Source organism: Vanellus vanellus (genome assembly GCF_965231255.1).
Source record: "Vanellus vanellus genome assembly, chromosome: 4".
NCBI lineage: Eukaryota > Metazoa > Chordata > Aves > Charadriiformes > Charadriidae > Vanellus > Vanellus vanellus.
In genome coordinates this window covers 67842825-67855117 of record NC_138909.1, presented here as the reverse complement: position 1 = coordinate 67855117, position 12293 = coordinate 67842825, and the positions used below count along the sequence as shown (strand labels likewise).

General features: G+C 38.7%; 1 protein-coding gene across 1 annotated transcript in view; it reads left to right on the top strand.

Moving 5' to 3' along the window:
• ARAP2 (ArfGAP with RhoGAP domain, ankyrin repeat and PH domain 2) overlaps window positions 1–12293 on the top strand; it is a 154750-nt gene that overhangs the window by 107097 nt on the left and 35360 nt on the right. The window contains exons 22-24 of the mRNA XM_082483122.1: window positions 1229–1334; window positions 3412–3559; window positions 4426–4494. Of these exons, the coding sequence (XP_082339248.1) occupies window positions 1229–1334; window positions 3412–3559; window positions 4426–4494 (323 nt within the window). The remainder of the gene's footprint in view (window positions 1–1228; window positions 1335–3411; window positions 3560–4425; window positions 4495–12293) is intronic.

The window sequence follows — 12293 nt, the reverse complement described above, 5'->3', positions numbered from 1 at the left end:
TCAAACATGTGGATGTTGCTTTAATATGAACCACTAGAAGTCTGGGAAATTCAAACACGAATATTACACATTTTTGACCTTTAACCTCTATTTGAACGAACTAGAGGAAAGAATATTAAGAATTTATTCACTTACCACAAGATTGCTCTCATCAGAAATCAGAAAAATTTGTGTCTGTAGCAGTTTAGATGTAAGTTAGCTCTTTTTTGAAAATGCATAATGGTATTACAATGATTTAACTTCCTGACTTGCACATGGGGCTACAATTCTGCTTCAGCTTTACAGCAGAGAATCCTGTCCTGTTATGGTTAAGTGACAATGAAAGTACTTGTGGGAAGCCTAAACCACTTAGGAAGGTAGAGTAGGCAACCTTTAAACTGTTTTTTTGATGTTTATTTTCCTTCTAATTACCGAAGAAATCAAAACATAATGCAAGTAGAAGTAGTTAGTGGAGAGTGCTAGCAATCATCTGGAAGAGATGAGAGTTCTTCTGTGCTTTTTCTTTTCAGAAGCTTGAGAGAAGCAAGGCACTGAGAATAAAAAGCTAAATAAATAAATAAAATAAATGTACATTAACTTTGCTCATGCCTCGAGCAGGATTATGCTCTGTAGTATCCATGCAGCCCAGGGAGGCAGACTTAACTTGAAGGTAGAGAGCTGTGGCTTTGTCTCCTCAGATACTGGAATTCCTATTGTTAGCTCAGCTGCTGTTCAGCTATGTAACTTTGTACAACTTATTCACCACCCCTTCCCCTTTGCTCTTCTCTTATTAGTATTATATATTTGGATTTTTAAACTACTTTGGGCCTTGAGGCACTTTTCCAATAAAAAGGTTGCAAAGGTCTTTTTCCTTTCTCATCTCTGGGAACTCTTAGAAGTACTTTTGCACTTGTGCACGCACAGATGCACTCACACATGTACATGCACAAACTATAGATTAAATATCCTCTGAGAGGAAAAGCTATCCTGGGATTTAGTCTTAAACTGTAGCAAATGGTGCTTGAATATAGAACTGACCCTCTTTATTGTTAATACTGTTTCCTTGAACTGGTCTACACTAATAGACTTTGCTAATAGTAAATTGTCAGAATTGCCTTTATGAAGATGAGATTGATTGAGTAAACTGTAATTTTAAATGACTAGATGATGCCAATATAGTTAATGAGAACTGCTGTTGGTTTTTAGTGTGCATTGTTATTAATGCTCAATGATTATTATTTTCTGGCAGATACACAAAATGAAAAGGAACGTGTGAGGAAGTATGGAGCTTTTATTCGGACGCTTCCACCAGTCAATAGGGCAACTTTGGCTGCTTTAATTGAACATCTTTACAGGTCAATGCAAATGATGCACTGTAGCAGAGAAATTCTTGTAATGTGTTCTCAGTATAACTCTACCATAAATGAAATGGGACTTGTTTCATTAACTCTAAGCATCAAAAGCTTACTTCAGTTGTGACAATTATATTTTATACCTTTTAATTTATAATGTGTTTTTTTTCTTTGGTTGTATTTTTAGCAGTAGGTATCTATAAATATCAGTGGGATGAAACAGCCTTACAGTGAGAGAGGACTGCCAGTCTATGTGTCCAAGGAGGGTAATTTTTGATGTAGCTTCTCTATACAAACTCATTTTACCCCAGTCTGCTAGTCTTCTAGAGGGTTGTTGCAAATGGTTCTTGAAATTAAAAGATTTTTTTCAGGGAAAATGCCCTTCTCAATTTGTATTGCACATAATAACTTTGAGAATTAGTTATCCTTTCTGTTTTTCATCACTGCTTCATTTTGCAATTAAGGTAGCGGTAGACAATATCCAAAATATCACAGTATCACAGTATGCTAGGGATTGGAAGGGACCTCAAAAGATCATCTAGTCCAATCGCCCTGTCGGAGCAGGAACACCTAGATGAGGTTGCACAGGAAGGCGTCCAGGTGAGTTTTGAATGTCTCCAGAGAAGGAGACTCCACAACCTCCCTGGGCAGCCTGTTCCAGTAAAACAGGCCTGTTCCATATAAACTTGTTTAAGCAACCAAGACCATGTCTTATTCCTAGATCAAATAAGTATAAAAAATGTGTGACATATATCAAATAAATGTGTAAAAAATATGTGACTTGGGTGATTCTGCAGTGTCATAGTTAAACAGGAATGGCCTATATTATATTACTGTATTATCTATTGAACAAGTCAAATTATGTTCCTAGCAAATTGTAGTGGGTAGAGAATGTGTAGAATCTTTTCTTTACAGGATATTGTGCTCAGAAATTACATTACATGGCCAGGTATATAGCAGATGTCCTTTAAAAACTATTTACGCAATTATTAAATTGATTGGTGCCATTATTGTGTTTAATGATGTTTCTAAGCATATCCAGTTCAGATTTATTAACATGCTGTTTTATCTGTTCTGAAAGTAGTTTGAATTCATGTGTATAACAGCCAAAATCCTGTGATACTTTTAAGTGTTTGCTTCTAAAAGAGGACACGTTATGTAAACGAAAGAACTGATATGGAAACTTTATCATAAGTATAAAACTGAGAAGGATCTCATTTCTTTCCATAATTTGTTTGATTGTAGATAATAAGTTTTAGGACATACTTCCATACATAATATTGCAAAGCTGTATTTAGCATTGGTGCAGTCTCACCTTGAGTACTGTGTGCAGTTGTGGGCCTCACAACTTAAGAAGGTTGTAGTAGTCCTTGAATGCGTCCAAAGAAGGGCAACAAAGCTGGTGACAGGGCTGGAAGGAGTGTCCTGTGAGAAGCAACTAAGGGCTTTGGGCTTGTCTAGTTTGGAGAAAAGGAGGCTGAGGGGTTACCTCATTGGTCTTTACAGATTCCTGAGGAGGGGAAGTGGAGACAGAGATGCTGATCTCTTCTCCCAGTATCCAGGGTTAGGACGCACGGAAATGGTTCAGAGTTGCATCTGGAGAGGTTCAGGCTTGATACTAGGAAACATTTCTTTACTGAGAGGATGGCCAAACACTGGAACAGGCTTCCTAGAGCGGTGGTCGATGTCCCGTGTCTGTCAGAGTTTAAGAGGCATTTGGACAATGCCCTTAATAATGTGCTTTAGCTTTTGGTGAGCCCTTAACGTGATCGGGCAGTCAAATTAGATGACTGTGGTAGGTCCCTTCCAACTGAACTGTTCTATTCTATTTTTATTCTACTCTAATCTAAATAATTTTGATATCACTTACGATGCAGATGGCAAGTTTTCATTTCTGTAACGATATGTGAGTTAAAGAATATAATGAAATAACTGTAAAGAAGAATAAATAATATTAGGTATTTTAATTGCATTTAATGCAGTTATTCCTTCTGAAATGCACTCCATATTCTTTAGAGGAGCATCAGGCAATTAAAGGAACAATGAAACCTTCTAAATACGTTTATTTTTCCTTCAACAGGGTGCAGAAGTGTTCTGAAATCAATCATATGAACCCTCACAATCTAGCCATGGTGTTTTCCTCATGCTTATTTCAAACTAAAGGCCAAACTAGTGAAGAAGTCAATGTAATTGAAGATCTAATTAAAAATTATGTGCAACTTTTTGATGTAGGTATCTTTAGATAAATTTAAAGTGTCTTAATTGCTCAGCTGTTAGACATGCTAAAATATAGAAATCTTTTTAAAGATGGTCTTGCTATTGGATACAGTGTCAGAGAATTTGCAGGGCTTTTGAACTAATTCAGTGGACAACGTCTGCTTTAAATTTTGTTCGCCAGCTAGGTTAGCCTGTGCAGGAAAGACTATATTTATAGGATTGCTGTGACCTACTCTTTTCCTAAATGGTGCACTTTCTTCTTGCTGACACCAACATATCAGTTGTAAGAAAATTTTAAGGTTACGACTATTAAAAATAATACTTCTATTCAGATTTTATGGGCCTGATCAGAAAGGAAGCGTAGAAGAATCCTGTGTTCTTAGTCTCTGGTCTGTGGTTATAATAAAGACTAGAGAAGGTGTTTGATTCCTTAGGCCTAGAAAGAACATTAAATCCAACTGGATAGAAAAGATACTACTTAGCAGCAGTTCATATTAGCCATTTTGGTTTAGAGTTTACTGTGCCACTGTAACATTGTTTGGCAGTTTTTCATGGAGTCCTCTCTCTTCTAATGTGTATTTGGTAAAGATTATGCTAATGAGTCCCATCAATTAAGTGCTGTTTCTGACTGATAGAGTATTTTGCGTAGCTGCTTCTATAAGAACATGTTTAACAGTATTGTTAATTGTAACAATAGCTATTATTGTTACAGTATTATTAATTACTTACTGTTGTTAGATGTAAGCATGCCTCTATATTTATATTTGTATTTACCTTAGTTTATTATCTTAAATAAGTCTTTGCAAGTTTATGTTGTAATTTTTATACTAGCTCCCTTATACTTATTAATTGATCAAAAATGATCCATTTTAAACAGATAAATGAAGACCAGGTCAAACAAATGGATATAGAGAACAGCTTTATTACCAGGTGGAAAGACACTCAGGTAAGTGGCAAATATAAACTGGTATGAAAACAATTTTAACAAAGACTATTTTGTTCTTTTGAGGTTTTTATATATAGATTTTTAAACGTAAATTTCTAAGTTTGTATAGTGGTCAATGTTGTTAACTACAGAGCTGAAGGACATAAAATGAAATAAAAAGAAGACGCATAAAGTGATAAAGCAAAACAGTTCTGTGTAAAGCATACTGTGGAATTATGTTCTGGGCTGAGCGCTGGGATAGCTTACAGGTTGCTACATGCTTTTACTATGCTTCATAAATTGTACTAGAAGGAAATGTTCAACATTTGCAAGTGTGAAAATGGTGACCTGTTTTCTTTTAATTTTAAACATGCATTTAAAATACCTCTAAGTGTATATTAATACTCGTATTATTTCATGAGCTTTGGGTGTATGTGGTCTCTCTTCATTAGAGTTTCACCATCCCTTTGAGTTTAAAGCATATGAATCTTTAGCTGCAAACTATTTCGTGACAATTTCTAGAACGCCAAAGCACAATTATTTGGGGAAGCTTCAGATGCATATTAATAGCAAAATTGAACTTTGGGATACAATATAAGAAAATGGGAGATCTTATGCCACTTATAATCATCTCGAGTTCCAGTCTTACCTGGAACAACTTTTGAATAACTTCAGAGTGGTAAGAAACAGTGAAGTGATAGCATGTTTCACTGTCTCAATGGTGTTTGTGTACAGCCCTAATTAAAGCAAAAATTGGTAAGTTTCATAACACTACCAAGGTGGTTGGATTAAGAGAGGTAAAAGGAAATGTAAGGAGCTTAAAAGCTTTTTCAGAAATCTGAAGTAGCAGAGAAGCTTTCAGTGATTTTGGAGCTTATAGGGCTTTAGAAACTAATAGAAAGCTAGCAGAAAAAAAAAAACAACCTGTAATGCTTTGTCTGTTTGCTGCCTTCCCTCTTCCAGCAACAGTTTAGTGGTACCTTGTAAGCCATCATTAAGAAGAAAGGGTCTTGCAAGTACATGTTGAAATTGCATGTTCTGTGAATTGCTATCTGAAGTCCTATTTTTATCTCATATTCCCTTATTGTCTGGGTCAGAGTAGCACGAAGATTTCTGACCATCATGACCTGCTGTGAATGTGCATATACAAGGTAGAATGCCCATTTCTTCCTTTTGGTGCCTGTGGGGGAGTGACCAAGTCACTGGGAAACAATTGAAAGTTTATTTCTAGTGTCTGTCTTGCAGAAAGGAAACATCTGCCTTGGTAATGGCACCCCTCCCCCCACCCCCCCCAGATTTGATATATGGAACTTATTAATTCTGGGGTCCATAAGAAAGACATTATTGAGATTAGAGAATAGAATTTCGAAGCCTAGGATAGTGAAAATGCATAGACTTTTAAATACATTCTTTTCTGTGGTTTTAGAACCAAAAATATGCTTGCTACTGCTTGTTACACTATTAATATTTTCCAAGCAACTCTGGGAAACTGTAACGGTTAAATGTTTGTAATACCTTCTGGAAGAATTAGGGAGATACGAGAGGAGTTTCATGAGCAGAGAAAGAGATAGTGGAGACATTTTGATTAGATAGGGAGAAAAAAGTAGAAAGGAAACTTAAGGACTGTGGATGGATTTAATAACATAATAGCAAGTGATGGCTAGGTGGGTCTGTCTAAAACTGAAGCTGTGAGGAATATAGAAAAGACCCAAATAAATTGGTTTTGTTCTGTATTTCTTCCATCTTAGATACCACTGCGAAATAATCTTTATGAGGTGTATTGTATTTAGAAGGCTGCTTATTGAAGAAAGACTTGCTTTTGTGGTGTGTTTTTTTTTTTTTTTTTTTTTAGATTAAAAGTCTAGGCTTTCTAAAATTGGTAAATTTTTTATTAAAAAGCTTCCAGCACCTGAAAAGCTAGTCCTCGAAATTTTAAACTTTATAATCAAATTGGAACCTTCATGAATAATTGGGCCTGTTTATACTGGTTTCCCTGGGACTTTCCAGGTTGTTGGGAGATGGAGCTATAGGAAGATTGAACCAGGATTGAACCTCCTCACTATAGAGGACTATCAGTTTGGTTAAGCATGATTTCCCCCTTGTAAATCCATGCTGACTAATCCCAATCACCTTGTTCTCATCCGTGTGTTTGGAAAAGCTTTCCAGGAGGATTTTCTCCATTACCTTCCTAGAGACTGAGGTAAGGTTCACCACACTGTAGCTCCCTGCATCTTCCTTCTTGCCCTTCTTGAAGACGAGATCAATACTTGTGTTCTTCTTGTGAGAGTGACTTTACAGTGACATCAGTGAGATTCCTTGGCACTTGTGGGTCCTACTTGTCAGGCCTCATGGACTTGTGTACATCTAGTTTCTTTAAGTACCCCTTCACTTGGTCTTCCTCCTCTAAGGGTGATCTTCCTTGCTCCAGACCTTCCCTCTGATTTCAGGGGCCTGGGGTTCCTGAAGGTCAGTCTTATCAGTAAAGACTGAGGCAAGGAAGGCATTGAGTACCTTGGCCTCTTCTGTGTGATTTGTCACCTGGTCCCCTGCCCTGTTCAGCAGCAGGCCCATGTTTTCCCTAGTCTCCCTTTTGCTGTTTACGTACTTGTAGAATCCTTTCCTGTTGCCCTTTGCAAGCTTCAACTCGGGGTCAGCCTTGTTTTTTCTAACCTCATTCCTGCCCAATGGAACAGCAGCTCTATGCTTTTCTTGGGTCACCTGTCCCTGCTTCCATCTCTTCTCCACTTCGTTTGTACATCTGAGTTCATTCAGGAGCTCTTTGCTCATCCATCGAGGCCTCATAAATAGAAAGGGATTATTTGCAGTGCTTTGTAGTACTTAAAATTTTGAAAGTAGCAGTGAAAGGGCTTCATGTTTTTCAGTGGTACCCAACTGTCAAATTTGTTCTCAGTCATTCTTAACACATAGTAGAAATGACTACTTTTTGTTTCAGAGAGAATGCTTTTACAAGTAGAACAGAAAATTGAAGAAAATGGCACTTCCTACTTCAGTTTAAAAGGAGAGAATGGACTAAAAAGGGATGCATTAGGAATTGTATTTAAATGCATACATTTGACAATCTATTTTTTTCATCCCATGGGAAAAAAGTTCTCCAAGGACTGTGAGGTAAACAAGTGCTAAATACTTAGATATGACGTATGAGAGCGTCTCAGCTGGATATGGAGTCTGCCTACTGAGTCTCCTACAGATGACATGTCACTGATATTAAATTTCACTGAATAGTGTTATCACCTGGGTTTATCTGTAAAGTTTTGCTGTATTCATTAAGTGCTTTCTCAGATAATTTCTAGAGTAAGTCATTGCACCACAGCTATGATTTCCATGTCAGCACTGCTTTTTTTTTTTTTTTTTTTTTTTTTTTTTTTCTGGCAAGAGGTCTTGTGTTTGCATACCACAGAGTTGTGACAGTCCAAAGGTCTCAGGTGCACGTGAGCTAACCTTGCCTGTGGTGCAGAAGCACTCCCTGGCTCGCTCTGTGATCTTGGGACCTCAGTTGCTCAGGGAAGAGACCTGGTCGGAGTGTGCCCTGGTTCTTTCCAGACCCGTGCTGTTAGGTTTCTGGTGGCATGAACTCAGGCGTTGTGTCATGTAAGAAGCAATATTTCCATTTTAAGAATATAGAGCGTGGCTTCTGGATCCCAGATGTACTTTTCTGTCCCAGATTAAGCACTTAAATTAACTGTGAAATGGGTAGCGAAGGGAGACTGGAGTCTTAACAGTATGCATGCTGCATAGGAGCCTTCTGACCTAGCCATTAGCTGGGATGCTGAAGGAAGGAGCCTCTTTTCTTGCTTTTCTCTGTTTTTCTTGCATGCCCAAACGTGTGTGTGTCAGATACTGCCTCACAGACCCAAATCATCACCCTAAGGTGCTTTCTAGAGGAGAACTTGAGCATTTTCTTCCATTTTAATATGCAGATGAGGAAGGAGGAGGCTAAATGCTTCCTTGAGCAAGGTAAGGGCCGGCCTGAATACATTTTTCCTTCTGTTGAATATCTGTGGTTATAGTGTGGTATGGCATTATTACCTGCAGTGGAGTGTATTATTTCCTTTGCATCTGATTCCACCCCTTCAGAATCCTTCCACAACTTTACAATCTCCTGGAATAATTTAGAGCCTACCTGTTATGTCACTGTCTTGGAAATGTGAATTCAAATCCTTGGGCTTGGCAGTGGGCTCATTCAGAGCGTATCCTGGACGAGTTCAGTGATTAGATGGCTTAAGCTCCTTGGCTTTACCAAGCTGGCACCAGTCCTAAGTAAGGAAAGAAACTTCAAGTACCAAGAAATAGAAAAGGTTTAATAAAAAAGGCTAATTCGTTGGATACCTATGTATGTAAGTGATTGTTTTGAGGATTGCTATTGTGAAATTAAACACAGAAAAATCTATTTAGTCTCTTTCTGCATTGCTCAAGACCTTATGTGAGCAAACGCTATGGATTTCCATACAAACTGTTACGTAAACAAATACCTGTATGCTAGAAAATCTCAGTGTGAAAAGGAAACAAAAAAGTTGACCATTAATGAAAAATTATTGTACTGAAGTACCACCTTATTCACTCTTTTCTAGAAATATTTTACTACTAAGACCTAATCAAATATTTTATTCTATATTATTTGTATTGTATGGGCAAAATGGATTTGCACTATAAATTGCGTACATTGTTTTATGGTTCTATTCTTTAGTAAGGACTTGAATGGCATAAAATGGAAAATAGTATACAGAATGATCAACTTTCCTGTTTCCCAAACAGGACAACGATCTCACCTTAAGCTGTGGCTGATGTTCTTCTCCCTATAAAGAAAATAAGTAATGCAAAATTCCTAGTTCAAACTTGGTCACTGAGGCATTTTTAAATTGTGTATCTGAAGTGATTCCAGATTCCTACTTGGAAAACATGAATTCTTAATATTCAGCACACATTTTCGCAACCTGTTATGAGGAAAAGAGTAACCGAGCTGCTGGATTTTATTAATTAATCTCTGTCAATATTGTATCTGAAGACCTCATGAAATGCTGAGCTTGAATTAGAAAATGTTTTTGGATCTTAGCAAATCATTGGTATCTTTACTCTGTATGGCATTTCCTGGAAAAAGAGCCACCAGAAGTCAAGACAGCAAACATGAACTCAGGAGACCTTAGTTGTTTGAGAGCCCTTGCCGCAGAGATAACAGCCTTTTTCTTTTTAGCTTTCTAAACAAGCAGTGGACATTGGAACAAAACCTCTGCCTTTTAATGGTTGATAAATTGAAGTCTGAACTGCTTTTAAGGATAGGGACTGCATTCTCTGTTATGTCAGCCTATTACCCCTTGAATATAGCAACTGAGGAATGGAGTCCTCAAGACAATTTGATTGTGACTATGAACTATTGTGACTATTCCCCTCTGAATTAAGCTCTGGAACCTTTTCTGCCAGTTGCCAATTTTTCTGTAGTAGGCATGATTAATGTAACTAGTGTTTCAATTTAAAAATACATTTTCCTGAAACTCCATGTGCACATAACATGTGACATGCACAGATGCCTAATGCCTGGGATCACTTCAATGCAGAAGGGGGTAATTCTGATCAAAGATGGTACACTTGCTATTATTTCGAAGTATTTCCTTCCTGAACCCCACTGATTAAAGAAGCTTCTTCTAGGTGGTTACAAGGGTGTTTTGAGAGTTTATATATGAACTTCTTCTCTGGAAGAATTCAACATTTCCTTAACTGTGCATGGTGGTGTCAGTAGGTTTTGCTGGGGGAATACGTTAGAGCCAGACCTGGGCTAACACTTAGTGCTTTTGAAAAAAAAATTGACCTTCCTCTTTGTTAATATTTTACATTTATCACAGAATCACAGAATTATCAGAGTTGGAAGGGACCTCTAGAGATCATCTAGTCCAACTCCCCTGCCAAAGCAGGATTGCCCAGAGCACATTACTCAGGACTGCATCCAGGCGGGTCTTGAAAATGTCCAGGGAAGGGGACTCCACAACCTCCCTGGGCAGCCTGTGCCAGTGCTCTGTCACCCGAACCGTAAAGAACTGTTTCCGTGTATTTGAACGGAACTTCCTGTGTTCTAACTTGTGCCCATTGCCCCTCGTCCTGTCACTTGGAACCAATGAAAAGAGCCTGGCTCCATCCTCCTTCAGCCCACCCTTTAGATACTTGTATGCCATAACAAGGTCTCCCCTCAGCCTTCTCTTCTCCAGGCTAAAGAGTCCCAGCTCTCTCAGCCTTTCCTCATAAGGCAGATGCTCCAAGCCCTTAATCATCTTAGTTGCCCTTCGCTGGACTCGCTCCAGCAGTTCCCTGTCCCTCTTGAACTGGGGAGCCCAAAACTGGACACAGTATTCCAGTTGTGGCCTCACCAGTGCCGAGTAGAGGGGGAGAATGACCTCCCTCGACCTACTGGCCACACTCTTCCCTATGCAGCCCAGGATTCCATTGGCCTTTTTGGCGACAAGGGCACATTGCTGGGCCATGGATAATTTACTGTCTACCACCACCCCCAGATCTTTCTCCTCCAAGCTACTTCCCAGCAGGTCAGCCCCTAACCTGTACTGGTGCCTAGCATTCTTCCTCCCCAGGTGCAGGACCTTGCACTTGGTTTTGTTGAACCTCATTAGGTTCTTCTCTGCCCAGCTCTCCAGCCTGTCCAGGTCACGCTGGATGGCAGCACGGCCCTCTGGGGTGTCAGCCACCCCACTTCTGTCATGAGTATGAAGTCCATATTACTAATAATTTCAGAAAACTAGATTGTACGGATGCCTACACTTTATATTTTACCAGGCTTGGCCCTATAAGCTTCTCGTAAACTGCTGTTGTTATGTCCAAGTTAGCATTTGATGCTTTCCTTAACACCGTATGAAGAGTAGCCGGACCCCAGCCAATTGTCATGAGTTATATTTGCCAGGACATTCCTACAATAGGATAAACGTTTTCAGAATAGAAACAGTGGTTAGTTGGAATGGTGTAGCTTTAACTTGGTATCTTTCATTATTTCAGTGAAAGGAAAGGGGTATGCTGAAATGTAATCTTTTTCAGCTGCTCTGCTTCTTCTGCCAGTAGCTACCATCACTCAGCCTGTACACAGTTTGCAAGACCATGCATATGGAAGGTGTGCATTTGCAGACCACATAGCGTAGAGGTTGGACTTCAGGCTCGTGCAGGAGAGGTAGCTCTTTGGGAATTTTTTTGGATGGGCTTCCCATTACCATTAAAACTGATGACATGGTGCAGACCGAGTGATGTAACAGCGTGGGTCACTGCCAACGTCGGCCTTGAGCAGCTACAATTAAGAATTGTGTGTAAGAATCCTTTCCATTTAACATCTGACAGTCTGACATTATTGCATCAAAACGTATGCATATTTGTGAGAAAATCAGTGATGCAGACTTTTGATACATTTAAGTATATAGGTTGCTGTAATAGTATTATCTCCAGGCTAGTGATGCAGAGGGTTCTGAGAACAACTGAACCAAATTTCTGCTGAAGGCCTGGAAGTTCTCGTGTTTGAAATGTCACTGAAGTTCTGTTCCAGGTGGCACTTCATTAGCTGCTCTTCATTTTCTGTCCACCATATACTTATGCCAGCTGTTTCTGTTTGCTGCTGTAATTTATATCACATTTTCTCTCCATACAGTTGTTTACATGAGCCCAGTGGAAATCAAATGTCAGCTTCATTCTTATTTCCAACCTTTTTCCGTAATATCATCTGAAAAGCAAATTTTGCAACTAAATGAGCTTTTTTGAGTCTGTGCCACTATAATTAAGCAGCTTTCTTCAAAGTAGCTTTGTAATGTTTTTTTTCTCAC